We start from the raw sequence: 21,559 nt of genomic DNA, 5'->3' as shown, positions 1-21,559 counted from the left end.
ACTATTTTGAATAAGAAATAAACAGAATATAATGGCAGTAATGGAAATCATTCCAGAGAAAACCAAGCAATAATAATTGCTGATGGAATATGATGCTTTCATTATAACCACAAAATAAATGTTTTAAGATCTGATGAATATCTCTGACACTCCTGAGATCCAAAATGCATTTGCGCCCAATACAAAAAAAAAATTACTGATCTGTTCCTTTAACACCAATTATTTATGCATATTTCATTCAGAGTCAAATGTTGAATTGTGTTATTTTTTTTCTGAAATTTTGATGTATCAAGGAGATTTTATGTGAAGCCAAAGAAGTAAATAATGGTTCTGTGCATTTTGACTGAACATACCTATCAAATGCTTTTGACCTAAAATATTAGTACCTTGGTTTATCACATAACTTATTTACAAAATGTTGCTACAAGTAAAGAATGAAGATATTTCACTATTGAAGACACTCAGATAATATGCTATACTTGGAACCCTGAAACTCTAAAATATTAGCTTCAAGTTTATTTTGAACAATGATAGCAGCTAAATGTTGCTTTGAAGGCAAAAGTTTCAATTAATAAAAATAGTATAAACATTTTAGAAGCATGTGATCTGATGTGTTTTGTAACAGATGCACTTTATAGTAAAACTGCACATATAACCAATTTGTGTGTGACTATAAGTAATTTTCAAAGCATTTTCTTACTGATGGCACATGGAATAATAGTGATAAATTTCATTGTCCAATATCTTTTGTTTGACTATTTTTCTTCTGTGATTTGGTGGAACAGACCGCTTGGCATTTGTGGTAATTTCAAGACCTTTATCAGTACTAAACAATACTACTGAGCTAAACTATACTACTAAACTAAACTAAACTATAGTTTATCAGACCATCAGTAGTATCAGCAGTGGGTGACAGAGAATTCTGCTATGACTATACTACCTAGAGAGTTTATTTTGGATAAAATGTAAAAGAAGCCTTTGAAAATAATTCAAAACAAAAATTCTTTTTTTACTAGGATTTTCCAAAACACATTGAGGGTTGAATAGTTTAGGTACTTACTCAAACAGATGGACCTCCATTCTTACATAACATTTTTTGTTTCTTACCAGTTGTGTAGCTTCTTGTGCAAGACCTTTGGCTTCTTTGGCAATTTTCTCAGCTTCATCAATATAGTCCTTAATATTGGTGTAAGCTTTGAAGGCTGCTGTGGCATTGAAGGAGATGTTTTTAGCCTCATCAAGGATTCTGTTGGGATTACCCCAAAAGAGAACATCAGAGCAGTTGATAGTCAAATGAAGAGCATCCTACTTAAAACAAATTTGGTTTCTAAGTAACCATGGCCAATAGAATTATGATAATTTCCAAATCATAGTGGGCTACCTACTTACTGGCTTATGTTGTAGTTTTTAACTTAAATTCATCTTTCTAAAAACTTCAGCCATGAAATATTACCAATAGATTATTAGATATGCATAGCATCCCCCAAAGCTTCTGTAACCATGTACATCATGCAAGTGTATGCAGTGAGATGATCCTTTACATCATTTGTAAAGCACGCTACACATTTCAGAGCACTTGTACCACATTATTGGAATACCTTTCACGAAATCTCTCTAGGGTCGGTGTATTTTTCAGGTGAGAAGAAATGACTCTCGGAAGGTTAAATGGCTTATCTCAGGTCATATGTCTAACATGTTGCCAAATAAGGGCTTGGAGTCAGCATCTGCTGACTTTTAGTTTTACTCTTCTATCTACTCCTCATGCTAAACTGGCAAAAATTTGTTATAAAATGAACTGTGCATGGATTATGGGTCTTTAAATATTAATATTTTCCTTTGTATCAGTGAGTATTACATACTGGAACAGAACCTTACACATGTCATATATAAAATACAGATTTGTTTGGGAAAATTATTCTTGGGGCTAATAACACCAATATAATTGTAGGAAAGCATATCACTTTTACTTGGAAGGCTGTTCATAAATCAGACACACCTCCCCACCTGTCCCTCCCTCCTTCGGCCCATACAAGAATCCCAGCTATAGTGAGCTGTTATTTCACAGAGGGATATATAGTGTCTCCTGGAGTCTGAAAAGAAAATAAGATTTAATGGCTATGCATGGGACCACATTTTCAAAAGCCACAGTTTTAACCATAAATACTTTTGATTTCATTAAAAATATAAAATTGAAATTTGCAGCAGAATGTGTGCTTATACATTATTATTTAAAAGGCTAATGAGGCAACTGTTATGCTCTCTAATAAAGAACAAAGCCATGTTTTCTAAGTTTGGCCTGGGGCTGTGTTCACTCCCTACCAAGCCACATTTGAATCCACTTTTAACTCAGATGTTTGATGCCGCTCCAGTAGAGCTCTGTCCAGACCATGCTAATTAGGCTCATCCACAGAAAGGCCATGCAGCTCATGTGCTCATAATTACAGAAATCAAGATTTGAAAGCAATTCTCTACCATTTCCGTTAGTCAAAACTGTTGGACAACTGTCAAGATACGTAGACATTTCCAACAACAGATGACATACCCATCTAGGACAGCAGATGAGTCATTCAACTGAGCGGCGTGGCTCTCGGCCTGGGACACCTTCTCAGCAAGCTTCCTGTCTTTCATTTCTTGGGAGAGGTCATCTATTTTGCCTTTCAGCTCCTCAGACATGGGTGGTAATTTAGTTTGAATGTCTTTCACATACTGTTATGTAGAGAAAAGAATGTGTTTTAAGAAAGTGAATCCAAGCCTTCTCTCATTTACTAATTACTCTCTGAGATACAGTTACTCATCCTTAGTTTTTTATGAAACTTCAAATGTACTAACATAGCAAAAAGAAAATAGAGAATAAAAGTTGTGTTGTCTAATGAGAAAGATTAGGAAATATACAATTTACATCAAGAAGAACCTATCTTTTTTTAAAAAATGCTACTTCACAGGTAAAAATGCTTAAATGATCCTCATTAGAATCTTTTAGACCATTTATGTTTCTATCTCCATATATTACAATGTTTATTGTATTAGACAGTATGTAAAAAGTCTGTTTGTAGATTTACATTTCTCTTGTAACTAATATTATATGAATATGAAAGCAGGTTGTAAGTGCTGTCCTAGCAACAAGTAATGCCCTTCTTCAGTGTGAACAAAAATACAGGTTTGTGGGAGTGGATGGATACCCTCACATAGACATTCTTATCTATTGGGGGAACAATATGAAGTTCTAATTGTTGCCAATAGGTGGGTTCAGTCAAAACACAAAAATGCAAAAATAATCTTACACCCACACACACAAAAACCCTTAACATTTGCTTACATTACTGAGATTTCTCCTTGATTCCCATTTGTGAAAGCCTGCATCGTTACCATCTTTCTTTTTTCTTTGGGTTTTATCACATACTCACATCTATGACTGAGTTGATTTCATCTGCAAGACGGCTGGCCTCATCCAGTAAGTCCCTGCCTTCCTTTACAGTGTTCTCAGTTTGTCGTCTGCCACTTTCAATAGCCTCTTTCTTTTCCTGTAGTACAGTGTGAACAAAACATAGAAATGCCTTTAGGTAAAACCCTATGCAGCCCTGTATTCCTGACTTCCCTGAGCTGTCTGAACAAAGACTTTGCAAACAAGGTATGTGATGTTGATAATGAGGCTAGATAAGAGTAACCCAGAATTCTCAGCCAATCCTCCAAGAGTTATTTTACTTAAATGCCTGTATAGGTACTTGTTTCACCCCATTGTGAGAGCCATTCAAGTGAAGAAAAGTTATGTCACAGTAGCTGAGGAATTAAAAACTAATTTTAAAGCAAGATGAATATCCATTTTTCTTAAACTAAATGTAAGTGTTGAATACGTATTACTAAACATGTGATAGTACAATGAATTACATTGGAACTAGATGTTGAATTCCTGAATCTAAGTCCTAATGAGTATTTTGTGAGCATGCACACAAGCAGATTTATTCTATGGGAGTTCTTTAAAAATTGAAAGAGATTGGATTTTTTAAGGAAATTTAGGAAATGTACTTTTCAAAAAAAAAAAAAGAGAAACTATCACATGGAAGAATAAACTTAATGGAGACTCCCATAAGAAGGGAGCAGACTCCAAATTTTCTTTGAAACTGATAGCCTGTCTCAACACTACATGAAACTCATTTCGAACCCAGAAGAGTAAAATCACTGAGAGATAAATAATAGCACTTCTTTATTTGGAGCTTAACTTTACTTATTTTTTCCTTTTACTTCTAATCACCTTTTTACCTGTGGATTTAACTGTATCAATTATAATTTTAAGTCTCTGCCATTTATGTTTTTTATATAAAAAATAATGCTACTTTATATGCTTATTTTGATCTCAAAATGTGCCAGATAGTTTTATAAGCTTTTCTCATTTAATTCTAGACTAACTTTATGGGTCCAGTGTTTATCACCTTTTCAAAGAATAGAAACAAACAAGGAAAACAAGTGAACAAAAGCTCATAGACACAGACAACAATATGGTGGTTGCCAGAGGGAAAAGGGGGTAGGGGGGTAGTAAAGGATAAAAGGGGTCAAATATATGGTGACAGAAGATTTAACTTTGGGTAGTAAATGCACAATGCAATTATGCACAATACAGGTGATGTGTCATAGAATTGTACACTTGAAACTTAGAGTATTTCATTAACCTATGTCACCCCAATACATTCAATAATAAAAATTAAATAATAAAAAAATAGAAAATTGAACAAGTTAACTGATTTACTCGAGGTCACACAGTTAGTATGATGTGGTTAAGATCCAAACTTGGTCAACCTAATGTTGGAGCTCAGACCTTCAGCTGTGAAAGCACTGACTCTTCTGCTGTAGAATCTGCATTTCTTATTTGCACTGGGATAGCACTAACTTCATACCCTTCTTTCCCTACTTCTTCACCAACCACGGTCAGTATGTTGCCAGGTCTATACACTTGTGCCGGCCCCTGAGCCTTTACACTTGTGTTTCCCTTAACCATGAGCTCTTCCCCAGTTCTTTGTTTTGCTTCCTCTTTCATTCTCTATTGATGGTCATTTCCCTGATCACCTATCTAAGACTTATCTTTATCTCAATTATTTTCCATAGACTAGAGGACAGTTATTACGAACCACATTTAGGCAACAGCCTGACTGGTCTGGGATCCCAGATCCACCCACTCTCATAAGCCATGAAACCTGGGGCAAGTAGTTTAGCCTCATGTGACATGTTACTCATGTGGCTCATTGACCAGGAGCATTAGCAGCACCAAGGAACATGTTAGAAATGCACAATCTCAATGCTTTTTGGGAACTACCAACTCAGAATCTGAATGTAACAAGAAACCCAGGTGATATACACAGGAAAATTTGAGAACTAGCTTAGAACACTGCCTGGTGCATAGTAAACACAATACAATTGCTGACTATTATATTACCTTATTTTGTTCTTTTTCTTAGCTCTCATTTATCTGAGTTATATTCTATATTATTATCTAGACATAGAAAATATTTTATTTTTTGTACAGATTGAATTATCTTAATTGTGCAAGTTATTTAAAAATCAGCAACACCAATTCATCACAATAGTCATGTACAGGGACTAGTGAAAACCCACAGTTGAACTGTTGCTGTTGGAGAATAACATATTGAATGCATCATGCAATTTCACTAAACATATCTTTTATTATTATATTAGTCCATGTTCCAGAGTTTATGGTCATATTATATACTACCTATTTATTGCTTTAGTGACTATATCCCTCACTCTAATATATATTCCATAAAAACATTCCTATGTATCATTGTATCTCCAATACCTAGAAGAGTTTCCCCAATAAATATGTTTGAATGAATAAATGAAATTAGAGTCCATTCCTGAAGCTTGAACTGGTGACACTTGGCTTATCAGCTACTCGCAGCACTGGCTAATACAGAACAAGTTTTGATAGGTCCTTTCTTCTTCGGGGTCAATGAACACAGGCGTAGACCTGATGCTCCTGATTACGAGTCATATTTTATCTTCCAAGGGTCTGACATTCTTTTACATAATTACTAATTATAGCCCTTAGTTTTTGCATGAACTGATTTAAAGTTATACCATGTACAGAGGCACTCAGGAACTTTTTTCAGCATGGCTTGTTTATATTAATGAATCAAGGTAATTTAAAATGCTGTACCAATGGAAGAGAGAACATTTCCATGTGTATGTTAGGTGAAGAGCTGCACACATTTTGGTTTCAATTAAGTAGTGAGTTAGAATCTTTGTAGAAAGCTTTATTCAAGTCTCTTGATGGAACCAATTTTTGTGCAAAATCAAAATGTGTTGTTTATCGTACTAAAGCAGAAATAATGATCTGGAGATTCAGGAGATTTCAGAGGTGGCTAACTTTCAGATTAGACACTGATAGAATCTAGCTATGAGCCAAGGAAAAAATGGAGATACGGAATGCCTAAATATTAATAAAAAGGGTACATTTAACATGTTTTTGTGTTTGTTTTATGGCACTTTATTTATTCATTGGGGAAAAAAAAGGTTATAGCAGACACTGTTGTATACCAGGGGACAGAGTGAACAAGAAGATGTGTTTCTCATGACTTGTCTGGAAGAGGGAGAAAATGAATGATAAAATTAATGTATATTTTTAAGTAATGATGAGTGACATAGAAGTAAATAAAGAGAGGGAATGAATGGAGAATGATGTGGGATATGAAATCCCTAAGGTAGAAAGCTTCGAGTGTCTGAGGAACAAAAAAGAGGCCCATGTATACAGAATTATTCTCCCAAAGTATTTCATAAGCATAATTAAGTGATTTTCTTTGAATACCAAAGTTGATCATAGTTCTACTTTTAACTTTTAATTAGATCTTAATTTATTCCAGAGCTTAGTAAGTTTAACACCTTTTGTGTGGGGGTAGTGGGGGAGGCAGTGAGGCGGTGTGTGTGTGGGGTGGATTAAAAGCCTGCAAAAGCTATCTTCCAGCCAATCCTTCATCTAGCAACTCACCCTTACTTTCATGTCAATCCTTCCTTTTACAAGGTTATAATGATAGATTTAGGGGCAGACTGTTCAATGTGTGCTCCTTTGTTTAACTGACTTGCTCTCTTCTTCTTGCCCATTGGCACAAAGTACCCTTTGCCTTTTCTCCATCGCTGGAAATGTCCCTCTAATCCCATCAGCTTCTAGAAGGCTGTATTCAAAGCCTTCTGTGATCTGGCACCAAACACTGTTTCCAGAGCCATCTTCTCCTAGAGACTTTTATATAGCTCATGAAGAGTTTTATCACTCTGTTTGACATTTCTTAGAACAACTTACACTGTTAGGGCTCTGTTTTTGGGCCCAAGATGCTCCATCATTTCTATCAACTTCTCTCAATTTCTGCTATGATGCTATTGTTTCTGTGAATATTTTGCTGATTCTCCCAGCTCCTACTAATCATAGAATTGCATGCAGTAAAAGGTTCAAATGCCTGACCTTGGGAGAGACTAAGTTTTATGAGGCCAGGAATCATTCCTGTTTGACCTCAAACACCTTAGTTACCACCGGCGTCATGAGATGGTAGAGGTCTAACTGACTTTAAATATCATCCTGGCCTGTTTTCCTAGCCTTATATTATGCTATTTCCCAATACAAAAACCAGTTCTCCAGTTTACATGAACCACTCACAAATCCCAAAAATGTAATTTTAATCCATGACTGCAGTATTTCAATTGCATCCAATAGCTTTCAGAATAAAAACAAAATTCCTTGGCTTAGTCTCAGAATGCAATTCTTCCATAACTGAGGGTCTGGCTCTGTCTTTGCTGGCTTTCTATCCCCTCACTTGTTCACATGCAGCCTTCATTCCAGTCCTGTCAAGCCAATGAATTGTCCTAAAATGCTTACTGTGTGTGTGTGTGTGTGTGTGTGTGTCTGTGTGTGTGTGTCTGTGTGTGTGTGCGCGCGCGCGGTTTGGCATATTTTTTTTCCCCATTTATGGAATGTTCTTCCCCTTCTCTTTTGACTAGCTAGTGTCTAGTGCCCACCCTTCAGGACTTAACACATGTATCAGGTACTCTGTGAAGCCCATCCTGAACCCAGGGGTGACTGAGATGTTCCTTTTTCTTTGCTTGACTCTGTAATTACTCTAGTGTATAGAATGGTTTACTTATATGTATCTCCCAATGAATATAAGCCGCTTAAAGTCATCCAACATGATGCTTTATTCTAAATCAAGTTCTCAAATGTAAGGCTGCATTTGAATAACTGTAGGAATGTTTAAAACACCAGTTGCTGGGTTCTACTAACAGTTTCTCACTTGATAGTTTTGGGTGGGGTCCTAGAATTTGCATTTTGAAAGAGCTTCTAGTTGATGCTAATGCTGTTGTTCCAAGGACTGTACAATGAGGACCGGTACTTGGACATTACCAATTTTTGTGCTTAGCACATTGTCTGAACTTAGTAGGGGCTTGTTAAATGTTTTTAATAATAAAAAATACATGCTTACATTTAAAGTAAATAAATAAATAAAAAGCCTATTTGAGCTGAGTCTTAATTAAATCACCTCCTTGGTGAACACAGGTACATTAAAGTTATTTATATAAAAAACTCAGTATTCAATCAAATGGATACAATGTATTTTTTGTTCTCACCCGTGTATGCACATCAGATCGACCCAGGGAAAGTTTTAGGATAGGGACCTGGGCCATACCCTAGAGCCACCAACTCAGTCTGAGTGACAATCCAAGGAACCCCTGTGTTCAGCAAACTCTCCAGGTCATTCCTTCTTAAACAACCTAAGAGGGGTGGTTAGGGTGGTACTAAGAAGTACCAGCCTCAGTAATCAACATTAATCAGCCTTGGCATACCACCTTAAATAAGCTATGTCTTACTTGTATTAATTTAATCAGTTTATCTGTTCACTCTAGGAAGTTTTTTAACAAGCCTTTACTTAAGCATGGCAGATAAAATGAAAATATGGAAAGGACCACTTAGATCTACCGTTCTGACTGGAAGCTCCAGACGTCTCCTCCAGACAGGGTGGGGCTGAGGGCAGGGCACGGATGATGGCTCCTCGTTTTAAACATCATTAAAAGGCAGGAATCACTAATAGCACCATTTATGGTGCCACTATAACTCTTCCTGAAAAATTTCCTGAATGCTTATTATACTTTCCACACAGGTAATTTTAATTTCTTAAACTGTTGCCATAAAGTGAAGGGGGCACCTCCGGGTAAGTTACACCACGGGTGTGTGACCGACAGGATGAATCCCGCCAGAGCCTCTGGCGTGACACCGGCCCAGCACCCCGCCTGGCAAGGCGGAGCTTTTTCTTTAGTAGAGCCAGCACGTCAGTGGACTCCAAGTTGGTTCAGATTAGATGCATCAGTTTAGGAAAAAGGGAGCTGCTTCCATCTTCTATCATAATGACAAGGCTAAGTCCCTGGAGAGAGAGCCGGAAAAAAAAAAAACCAACTTAAAAAAAATTAATTTGTCCTCCTCTTCATCCAAAGAAAAATGGACAGAAATGAGTAGATAAAAAAAAATCCAGATTCATTTTATTCAACTGTCATGCCACAAATATGCCAGGGAGTGTTCAGTTATAGTTGAAGGTGAGATTATATGTAAGAAGATATATAGGTCTGCTGCTCTTTTCATATCTGTTGAGGGTCAAATACTTTGAAAACAGCAACATTAAGTTTGTTTCTGGGAGGAATTTGCTGCTTTTTAAATATACCAAATACAGGTTTGTGCCATTGTTTGGACTAAAAATTCACTCTTGGGAAAAGTGATCAAATTGCCATGTTAAGTGTTGAGAGAGAGAGAGAGAGAGAGAGAGAGAGAGAGAGAGAGAGAGAGAAACATTGATGTGTGAGGGAAACATCTATTGCCTCCATTAGGTGCCCCAACTAAGGGTCAAGCCTGCAACCTAAGTAAGTGTTCTGACTGGAAATCAAACCCACGACATTTGGTATATGGGATGATGCTCCAACCAGAGCCTTGTACTGACTTGCTTGTTCTTCTAGTTAGTGGTATGGTTATTAAGACCAAGGTCCTTTGACTCCTAGGGGAGAGCTCCTTCCTCAGTAGGGCACTGTTTTTAAATCTTCAATAATTTAAGTTATTTACGCTTTGTTTGATTTTTATGGGTAATGATCATTGATTTAAAAAGGAGAAAGAGCATTCCCTGTTCTGCTTCTCAGAAGTCTCCTTTCAGTGTTGTCTTTCCTGATGTCTGTAACCGAGCAAAATTCAGCCAGCCATGTTTGCTCAGCCTCCACCCCGCAGCCCCAGCTATAGATGAAAGAGCCCCTCAGACTCACGTCCAGAGCAGTCATGTTTTTCTGGTTTGCTGCAGATAAGCGATTAGCTTCTCTGATTTTATCCGTGGCTTCTCTCAACAGGTCCGAAGCATCATCAAGCTTGTTTCTGTAGTCTGTCAGTTTCTCCCGGAGATCCTGTTCCATTTCTTCATTTTTCCCTCGGGACTCTCCAAATAGCCTCTGAACTTTCTTCAGCAGACCTTCCGCAGCCCTGGAAGCACCCCAGCCCAACAACAGACAGTAAGCCCTGTCACTTTCTCAGGGTTTACTGCCATTAAACTGTACTACCAAGACATGCTAATATTAAAAGAATGGAAAAGTAGGACGATATTTAAAGAAGGCTGACTATATGTTAAACTAAGCTGAAAACAGGTGCCTGAAAAGTAGTGTGACTATTTACCATTGAAACTAAACCCCTCAAATCCACACACTTTTCATTTGTTAGTAATATAAAATTGCAGTTGGGACCTCTTATAATCTGACTGATGAAGTGAGTTTTATGATTTATTTTACATACCAGTAGAAATGCTACCTGGTTCAACATGAGACCTTTCCTGTTACTTAGAATGTAAGGTATGAATATATTGATATGTTTGGTTAAAAAATGTGAAAACAACTCCGTTATTGACATGCTAGTGTAAAGTCATGTTTTTGATCCACTATTCTTTCTTTTCTGAGTAGTCTGAGAGTTTCCTGGGATTAACAATAGTTTTCCTAAAGTGATAATATCTGAACTCTTAACAAAGGCTGAATACTGGAAAAATAGCAGTTCTAAAACTAATAGGCATCATAATTTTTTGAAGCAGTTCTCAAAACAGTGCTGGGCTCTAGCCCAAAGGTTCTGACTCAGTATTTTTGGGGCAAGATTTGAAAATTTGTATTTCTAACAAGTTATCAGGTGTTGCTCATGTTATTATAATATATGTTACTTAAGTATTAATAACTCTATCACTTTGAAGTTAGCTTTGGATGCAAAAATATTTTTTTTAATTGAGTGTGTGGTCACATGAGTTAATTAGCACCAGTAAAATCACTATTACTATTATTCCCACCTCAAATTCCTGACCCTGATTTCAAGGTAATAAGCAATTGACACCTTTTTATTTAGCATTTCATGATATGACAAAACATATAGGATGATCTGCAAAATTCATAGTTTTATTTATTCAAAGGTATTTTCATCAAAATGAAAAAACTGTTGATAGTTTAAATGTTTCAAATACAGGCAACTAATAAAGCAAGCCCATAAGCCTAATAATTATAGAAGGGACAGCACCAGAAAAGATCAATTACTTGGTTATTTATATATGAGCAAAACTATATTTTCAATCCAAACAAGCTAAATGATAACTATGTCAATAAAAATGAAAAAGCAAGCAAAATACCTTATACTCACATTTGTGATGGAAAATGTAGAAAACTGTGAACAATTTGGAAAGCTCATCTTATCAAATGAAAACATAATAGATGATCTACTCACACCAACTCATCTTCAGCAACTTCTTTCTGTGTGTCTAGATTTTTCCTCCTCAGTTCGCTCATCATCTGATCAATTTCTTTCTGAAGCTCTTGCAAATTTTTCTCAAAGGCCTTGTCTTGAATTCCTAGAGTTTCATTTAGTTTTATAGCTTTTTCATTTACAGCTGCAGGAGATAAAACACATTTTGCAAATTAGTAAACAAGAATGCCACATGCGGAAATGCCACTCAAGTCTGCTCTTCTCCACCATCTCCAAATGAAACATGGCCTGCCATGGTGTTCCCTCTGGGCAACAGAGGCAGCTACTACAACAAACCTTAATTAACAGGGAAATGCAACATTTCTCCATGTTAGGTTTCTTTTGAGGGACACTGTAATTAATGCAGGGTGTCTTTACCCCAAAAAGAGGAAATACGGAGAAAGGTGGCTCAGGTTCTTTTCAGGTAAGGGGCGAAAAATGAGATGTAGTGTAACACTTGGAAGCTGAAAACATAAGATCTGCCGTGCTGGTAAGACAATCATATTCAGTCTTTTTAAAAATACTGAGTATGGAAATACTATCAGTGATAAAATATCTAAAAATGAACCTGTCTTTGCACTTCAACAGAGTTTCGAGTTCATGTTTTTAAAAAAGTGAGGAAAGGAGTGCTGGTCCAGAGACAAGTGTTATAGATTAGGGTTCAAAGATAACTTCTAGCCGTAATGACCATCGTAACAGCCTGTGTTTATTATGCACTGAGTGGGGTCTCAAATTGTGCTCTTTGGAAATCTAGGATTCTGTAGGTGCTTCGGGTATTCTAAGAATGAATTCTGTTCTGCCAAGAATTTCTTTTATAGGTTGGTATTCGGGGAAAGATTTCATGCGAAAAAAGAATTCTTTGTCAAATAAAAATTTGAAAAACTGGTGAATTGAAACATTCTTGCAGTTCTACCATTAATTTTAGACCAACTTTTCCTGAAGTGTGTTCTATGGAATGTTAATTTAACAAGTTGCAAGAAGATATTTTTCTGAACTCTGTTGTCGGCTAAACCCTTACTTCTAGAATGCTATATATAGGGTGGGTTGGAGAGGTATCAAGGTGTAGCTCATAAAGAATCCTGACACTCATTTCTATTCTTAGAGAAGCTTTCCTGATTGGCGTTGGTAAGAGTTATTCCAAGGACAGCATGGGCAAAGCTCTTAAAAAAGGTGCACCCTACAGAGCAGCCATGGTGGGTGTCGCACTGTGGGGAAGTACCACGATTCTGAAATGTGGTCCCCAAGTGAGCATCACCTAGAAACTTATTAAAATGTAGATTCCCAGGCCTCACTTCAGATGTACTGAGTTAAACATTCCAGGGGTGGGGACCAGCAGTCTATGTTTTCACAAGTCCACCAGGAGATTTGCAAGCATGCTAGGGGATTTGAGAATCACTGGGACTGTAGAAGAAATTGAGCTTCTACCTCTACTCTATCTACCCTTTCCATATGCGTCTTTCTAATTCTCTTTTCATGATAAATATTTTTGGCTAGAGAGTTGCTGCAGTTAAACCCTTATTCCTGAAATAGCCACAGTTTAATTTGTAGAACAATTTGAATCAGGTGTTTCGAAGAACAACTATGGGCATTCCTAGCCCTTTGGTAAAAATTACTGCTCAAGTGCTGTATTCCTAGAAGGCAGAGAATGTGGCTCTCCATTGGCCAAGTGGCTCATAGCCATGACTTGAAATATGCTGAAGAACCTTCCCAAGATCTCGCCCCCATTGTTCGTAATATATCACCAACACTGTGTTTATTAAGGAACCATAATGACTGTGGGCTGATTGGTTTGAAAGCTCTTTGGTCCAGTAGGTTATTTGAGAACCATGCTAGAATCATAAGGATTAAATCTAAGAAGGTTTCTCCTTAGACTTCAAGAAAAACAATAGTAGATTTGGCTATACCTATAATACAGCCCCCATTTTTGGTCTCAGTGCATGCCTGTGTGCAGTTGATTTTAACCAATTGTAGCACGTAAGTAACCATTGATTTAATTGGCATTCACTTTTTTTTTTTAAATGAAAGAGATAAACCCTACTTCATAATCTGCCAAAGCTGTTTGTTTAACTGAATTTAGGTCTTGGGCTCTAGTGGTATTGAGGAAGGGAGAAATGTGAGATACTACCCCCTCTTTCTCTTGTGGATCATTCTTAAAGCTAAATTTCTGCAGGGAAGAATTTGGTGGGAAAAGGATATCAGAGAGAGAAAGGAAAATATGGCTATACCTTTTGTAATGCATCATTTCTTTAAAACTAAAGCCATGTGTAAGCAACTAGGAAAAATTATTAGCGTACTCAAAAGCTGCTTTAGAAAAATGATGATGGCTCCACTGCTTCTATCTATGGAAGTTAGGAACTCTGAAAACTTTTAAACTAAAGATGAATGTGCTCGTCTCTTACTCAGAGACATACACTACAGCTTCAGCATGTTTTTAATGGTATTGAAAAAGAATTGCAACATACGTTTTTAAAATTTACTGATTTATGTCTACCTTATTTCAAAGAAAACTAGTAGATTTAAAATTTCTTTAAAACAAGATAAAATTGACTTAAAAGGAGATAGTAAAGATTAAAAAATTAATGTAAATCAGAAATACTAGTAGACAAAAAGGCATACCATAATGTTCAGTGCAATGAATCCTAAATTTAGCACTAAGCATCTTACTAGCCAAGGCATACCAGCGGACAAAAATGAGGTACTTAACAGGTATACAGTACATATAACATACAAATAAAATAACTGCTCAGGAGAAGCAAAACTATTTTTCTAAAAAAATTCTTCGGTGGATAAACTTATCATAAATGACAAATACTGCTGTGATCTGAGAAATAGAAAAAAAGGGTGTTTGTCATTTATTTAGTCCCATTATATGTCAGGACATAAACTGATAGGTTTATATATGTTCACCCATTAATTCTAATAGTGCATGGAACACAATATAGCTTATTCATAATCTAATCAGAAGTCATAACACAGTATACTTCAAAGATTATATTGCGATAAGAATGCCTTACCATGCAGATTATTTTGCCAATACAAAAGAACCTATGCACCCAATGTTCATCGCAGCACAATTTACAATAGCCAAGTGTTGGAAGCAACCTAAATGCCCATCAGTCGATGATTGGATCAAAAAGTTATGGTACATATACACAATGGAATACTATGCAGCAGAAAGAAAAAAAGAACTACTAAACTTCGCGACAGCATGGATGGAACTGGAGAGCATTATGCTAAGCGAAATAAGCCAGGGGGCGAATGACGAATACCATATGATCTCACCTATAAGCGGAACCTAAACAACAATGCAAAGAAGCAAGGAAAATATGACCAGCAACACTGAAAGGAAAAGAAATCAACAGAGACAAGAGGGAAGGGGGGGGGGCAGGGAAAGGGAAGGGAAGGGGAAAGTCAAGGAACATATAGCAAGGACTCATGGACAAAACCAAAGGTGAAGAGCTGAGGGAGGGAAGGAGGGAGGGGGCAAGGGAAAGTGGTGGGGGGTTGGCAGAGACAAATGTATTTGAAAAAATAAATTAAAATAAAAAAAAGAAAATAAAAAGAATGCCTTAGATTAATAAATGTTGATTATCTGTAAAGAGGCCATGACTTATGGCAGCAAATAGGGAGAGTAAGGTATTCCATGTATCTAAAAAAAAAAAAAACTGGAGAAGATAGTGCCAGGCTGAAGCACTCACTTTTCCCAGCAAATTACTTCCACTAATAAAACCTAAAAGTACTAGTGATTATTCTAATTATTGCCATTTTAAGAGAGAAAAAGGGGTGTGGAGATGTTGTATTACCCACTTAAAACTTTTGGTGAGTTCCCTTTTTTAATTTAAAAAGTCCCCTAAACTACCGAGCCTTTCAATACACATACACACCTCAGTTAGAATTTAGTTTAACTCTGGCATATTCAAATGTAAATTTTCGTGAAATTTTAACAGTTGGGTTAATTCTGCCAAAGTTCTTTAAACACGGGTGTTGGGATGATTTTGGTCATCATATATGTTAGTACTTGCTGGGGAAGAGAGTAGTATTCACATATTCTTTAGTTACAGAATCACAGCCGTCCCACGTGGCACTTGACATGAATTAGAAAAAGGTGCCTGATTTGAACAAACACAACCAGACCACCCGACTGATAGGCAATTTAGGAAATGGGAGACACCTTTGACGATACTTAACCTTTGCTTTGATGGATGGATTGTGCATGGGGAGCAAAGCCTGGTTAAATATCATTTCCACTCTGCCCCCTGCTGGTGGCCTTTGTGCAGTGCACAAACTTGGAGGTTGAGGGCACAATGTAGAGAAGTTATTAGCGCTGATACTTGAGGCTGCAGAAAACGTATTAACTCTTATGTGCTTTCGCTTGACTGAAATGAAAAAAGGGAGTTCGCAGGATAGACTTCTTAGTGTTGAGTGTTTGAGATTGAGATGAAAGGAAAAGGAAAGCTTCTTCAGTATTGACAAGTGCCTTCAAGAACCCAGGCATAGGGAAATTGGAATGAGATGTTTTTTTCCCATTGGGGGAAGGTGGGCACTTCAAGTAGCATGAATGGAAAATAAAATTAGGAAAAGCATAACAACTTCATCAGGCAGAGGATTAACCACATGAATGAACTGAGATTTTTTGGTAGAAGTAATTTCTGTTTCAGATCCTGACATGTTTTGTCTCAGATTATGCCTCAGATTAAAATTCTGTTGCTTCTTGCAGTGGGGAATTTTGGGGAGTTTCTATCTCTTCTTGGCAAATGATTCCTAAGAATTACCTGTCAGAATCTGCCTTGAAGTTCTATCTCATGTCCTGACTTACTTGGCTATATTGCAAAGCAAACTATATAAAATGCAAAACATTATAGAGTAATAAAAATATTTCACTTTTTTAAAGCAAAAAACAGACAAACAAACAAACCCAACTACAGTGACAAAACAAAAAACCCCATCCAAGCCCTTTTTCTTACTTTCTAAACATGAATGCACGTCTATTATATATTAATAGATATTTAAGAATATCTATTGTTTCTTTTTTAAGTTTTCTAAAGAAACTATTGTTTCTTTTTTCTTTAAACTGTTTTCATTACGAGTTTCTCTATCTGGGCTTTTGCCCAAAGGTGGCTTCCACTTTGATTCTCAATCAGATTGGCAGGTGTCAAGAACTAACCCCTACAGAATTGTGGGCAAAGTGCAGTACAGCTTCTGGTTAGGTAGCACATCCAAATCCCAAGCAGCAGAGGTTCATTAAAAACCAGTTCTAAGTGTTTTAGAAGGCATTTGGAGAAATTAAAGTGCTGTTTTAATGTATTGATTAGGTAGATAAAATTAGCCTTAAAAATTAAGCATCTTTTTAACTAGACTGGAATACAACAATAGCAAATCATAAGTTGCCCATTAGTTATTTAATCATAACAGCCATTCCTTAAAAAGTGAAACATTCCTAAAGAGGTATATTCGATTAACTGCTATTCTGCACTCATAATTGCTAATTTACCGACTGTTGTCACTAATTTAATACTCTAGATTGTAAGTTCTCAGCAGATAATGCCCTTGCATAACTTGACCAAAATACTTTTTAAAACCCAGCTATCAAATTGAGAAGTGACATCTCTTACTGGGGAAATTCCAGTCCCTGTAATCCCTTTTTCTATTTTTCTGTTGGGAGAAATGGTGATTGAATATTTGGGACGTTTGTAATACCTTCTGCATCCCGGACAAGTTCCTTAGTGAATTCTCCTAAGGAGTTTGCTCTCGTGTTGGTCCTCTCAGCATCCTGTCCAGTTTGCTCGCCATCTGCTGTCACTTTGGTAGCCTAATGACCCACATTCAGGAAAAGCATAATTAATAAAGATGATGAAGCTACTGTTAGATAAATTCCCACAGGCTACATTTCCTTTCAAATATTACTCTGAGCCAAAGGCAATCAATGAATTATTGATGAGATGTACTGGAAGTGACACCCTGTGCTCCAGTATACAATTAAACTTTATTACTTCTTCCATGAAATGGAAATCAGAGAATTGTATTTGGTCTTTTTAAAACCCTCATAACATGCAGTGGCACAGAGGAAGTGATAAGGCACAATTCATTTTGAAATATCTTTAAGGTACTGTTGTCAAAAGTCTTTAATGCATTCTTCAGTCTCCACGTGTTGCAGTTTTGTCCATATTTTATTTACGGAGAAAATGTGGAGTGTAGCAATGACAGAGGCACAGGCAGTCTGTCTCAGTAAGCTCCATCCTATAGATTTGGTTTAGATCAATATGTTAATTAAAGGAACAAAGAGGGGAAATGCTTAGCTACTAAGTAGTAAATGCTTGTTTTATAACACTCAAAAGATGCCAGTAAAACATTAAGGAAGAATAAATGCTATGTTTTTCCATACGTCACCACCAGAAAAGGGGGATGTTAATCACAGAACCATACATTATTGTCAACAAAATAAAACAGAACTCCCAAACAACTTCACCTCCCAAAGAGAACCTGCATGCAGTTTCACCTTTATTCATGTTGAAGATACAATTTGGACACAATGGAATAAATTTCATGTGTTCATAGTTAAGATACACCCTATTTAGTAACATAAAAATGGCATATGTAACATTAAAATTTTCTTAAAAGAAACAAGGTTTAGAGCAACCTAAAATACATTTGCATTTCATTTTTATGTGTATGCATATGCTAATAAATATGATCTCTTTTTAAATATGATCTTTTTTAAAAAAATTGGGATACTCTAATTGCTGATAATGAATCAAATAATCACAAACTGCCTCAAAATAATTGGAATAAGATCCAAGTTATTAATACCAGAATGTTTGCATTCTAGATGCTCAAAGAATCTAGTTTTTTAGACTTTTTAGATAAAAGTAGATTTTAAATAGATCTTGAAACAGAACTAAATGCCCAGCCAGAACAGAACATGGTTAGAGATGCTACAGAAATTGTTTTGCATTTTGTGATTTCCCAGGGGCAGAAAGAGGTTAAATTCATGAAGGTTTCAAAGTTTTGCATAAAAGGTAGCATATAAAGTCTAACTATTATCATCTTCTTAACCTGCAAGTGTTACTATCACAAATAAAAAGATGAAAGGATAAGAATCCATTGGAAGCTTTTAAAATTCCTCTTTACAGTTTACATTATATATGCACAATAGTTTGGAATGTGTTAGTGTATTAGAGTGCTCTGGATTAACTCCTAAAATAATGATAATAATGAAATCACTTAACTGTTAGATTTAAGGCTCAGATGGGTCAAATGTTTTCTTACATATCCACACCATACATACATACACATGTATAATTTTTCAAACGTTGCTTTTGAATCACCAAGGTCAACAACTTAAGATTTTGACTATCTAACCTGCTTTAGATGTTTGTCTACTCTGGACTTAACTGTATTCTATGATATCACTCCTATTTGTATATGTCACAATAGACTATAATATGGGACTTGATCTAGAATATGGTCATCTTTCAATATCTTATCATAAGAATTAATGAATCACCAGCATTAATATTTCTTACTATGGAGAAAATATACATTATCATTTGAATATAATATTTCTTTTTTACTTTTTCAGTATCTTACCTAGGTTACCAAAATATCATAATTTACATCAATATTCACACCTCTGAGTTTAACAATTCTTAATAGTTTGAAGCAACAAATTTTTAAAAAAGATTTTATTTACTTTTTTATTTTTAGGGAGAGGGAGGGGAGGGAGAAAGAGAGGGAGTGAAACATCGACGTGCAAAACATCGAGAGGCAACACCAGTGTGCCTTGACCAGGAATCAAACCCACGGCCTTTCAATTTGTGGTATGATGCCTAACACACTGAGCTACACCAGTCAGGGCAAAAGCATCCAATTTTTGAAAATCAATGTCTATCAATCCACCTTCCCTTTTATTCTGGAAAATCAAGATAGTATTCATTGCCTTGACTTCTACTTACCTAGTTTTTCAGTAAGGTATAAGCATCATCTACAACTCAGTACCAATTATATGAGTACTCCAACATTAAGATGTCAAGATTTTTATACGACCCATGCTAAGAAACAAGTTAATAGTTACGACCAATACCCTCTGCAATCAATCTCCTTGGCTTCCTTTTAGTATATGAAATGTGTCAAACTGTCTCCTTCTTAGGGCCTTCTTGTATCCTGTTGTCTTTGCCTGGAATGAGCTTTTCCTCTATACTTCCAGTGACTGGATCCTTGTCATCCGTTAGTTTTCATTTTAATGAGCATATCTTCATGGCATGGCCATTTGCAAGGGACCTATCTAGGTTTCTTCTCTTCCTGCAGCAAAACACTTCCTTCGCTGCACCGTGCATGGCAGAATTACTTATTTAGGTAAAGGCACCGCAGAGTCACCTTTACCTGAAAGGCCCTTCCTGCTCTTCTCACAGCGCTGGTCCTGCTCCACTCAGTTCTTAGCTCTGCTCCCCTGGAAATTTTCCTACCATCACCCCCGCAGCCCCTGCTTGGTCCTGGGCTTTCTGGTCTCTCTGTGAGCAGGTATGGCCTTGTCCTTCCAGAAAAGGAGCAGCAGGGCATGGAGCAGACACCGATTTGAGCTGTGCTCTTTTCTGTCTTCCAGGTGCCCACTGGGCCCTAGAGGTGGGGCAGGGCTACCTCCCTGACTATGTGGTAAGCTCTTAGAGGGCAAGAACTTGGCCTGTTTTGCTCATCACTTTATATCCAGCTCCTGGTATGATGCCTACTTTATAGCAAATATTGAATGAATGTTGTTAAACATAGCAACTAAACAACCATTTCTTAACTAATATTGCCAAACTTATTATGTATCTTTCTATGAACATTCCTGGAAAAAAGCTTTTGTTCATACTATTCTTCCTTAACTCCTCTCCAATTATCCCAAATAAATCCAGCTTTCGAGATTCAGTTCCAACCTCCCCGGCTCTGTGAAGCCATCCCTGACTACTTTGCACATGCTCTCCTTTCTTAGATATTAAAAAACAAAAAACAAAAAACAATGATCATGACTATTTTGAGTAATTACTTTGTCAGGTGTTTTGCTGTATCTATCTCATCTTCATCCGTGGCAGATGGCGTGCTCTCTCTCTCGATATGCCTTCTCAATACCATTCAAACTGGCCACATGCCTGGTGCTGTGCTTGCCAGTGAATGTGGATGGCTGGGCAGTCTTCTGGGCATTTTTTGGAGCCTCATAGGAAGCTGCTGCTCAAGAGCTATTGCTGAGAGCTTAGGAGGAGAGCCAGGCCTGAGAGCCTTCGGATTCCAGCACACTGCATTCTAGCTGGCTTCATGGTAATTCAAATTTAGCCTGTGATTACACACCAAGTACCATGCCGGTGCACATGGAGTCAGAGGCTGGGGGTGGGCAGAACCGATCGGGGCCAGCACAGTGCTTACCGAGGAAGATGGCCTTCTCTCTGCGAAGACATGAACAGCTGCCTCTCTTGGACGGACTCTGGGAGAGGAGGGGATGTGAGGTGCTTGGCATCAAAAGCTATTGACTTGTGGTGTTAGCACTCCAAAAGGTGGGTTACACAGTCAGGCTCAGCCACGCCCAGATTGATCTATGTGTGTTCAGGAGGGCTTACACCCTCTTGTGTCTCATTTACTCCTCCTGCCTTTAGAGGCACACAGAGGGCATGATCCCTAGTTTTACACTGTGAAAATGAAGATGTGGAGGGGTTAAATGACTTATGTAAACTTACACACATAGGGAATTGAAGACAAAAAATATTTTCTGCCTCACACCTTTTATTCTACCTGTATCAAACA

The 21,559-nt window shown here is 37.0% G+C and overlaps 1 protein-coding gene across 1 annotated transcript in view; it reads right to left on the bottom strand.

Annotated features, from left to right (window-relative positions):
• The window catches only part of LAMA2 (laminin subunit alpha 2), a 525,989-nt gene that overhangs the window by 97,943 nt on the left and 406,487 nt on the right, over nucleotides 1-21,559 (bottom strand). The window contains exons 35-40 of the mRNA XM_054569946.1: nucleotides 17,486-17,597; nucleotides 11,771-11,933; nucleotides 10,291-10,501; nucleotides 3,405-3,521; nucleotides 2,543-2,706; nucleotides 1,108-1,246 (exon numbers count right to left, since the gene is read on the bottom strand). Of these exons, the coding sequence (XP_054425921.1) occupies nucleotides 1,108-1,246; nucleotides 2,543-2,706; nucleotides 3,405-3,521; nucleotides 10,291-10,501; nucleotides 11,771-11,933; nucleotides 17,486-17,597 (906 nt within the window). The remainder of the gene's footprint in view (nucleotides 1-1,107; nucleotides 1,247-2,542; nucleotides 2,707-3,404; nucleotides 3,522-10,290; nucleotides 10,502-11,770; nucleotides 11,934-17,485; nucleotides 17,598-21,559) is intronic.

This window comes from Pteronotus mesoamericanus, unplaced genomic scaffold (assembly GCF_021234165.1).
Source record: "Pteronotus mesoamericanus isolate MK-2021 breed Mesoamerican mustached bat unplaced genomic scaffold, CSHL_Meso_final contig_20, whole genome shotgun sequence".
Classification (NCBI taxonomy): Eukaryota; Metazoa; Chordata; class Mammalia; order Chiroptera; family Mormoopidae; genus Pteronotus; species Pteronotus mesoamericanus.
The sequence above is the reverse complement of the archived record's forward strand: the minus strand, read 5'-3'. Positions and strand labels throughout refer to the sequence as shown.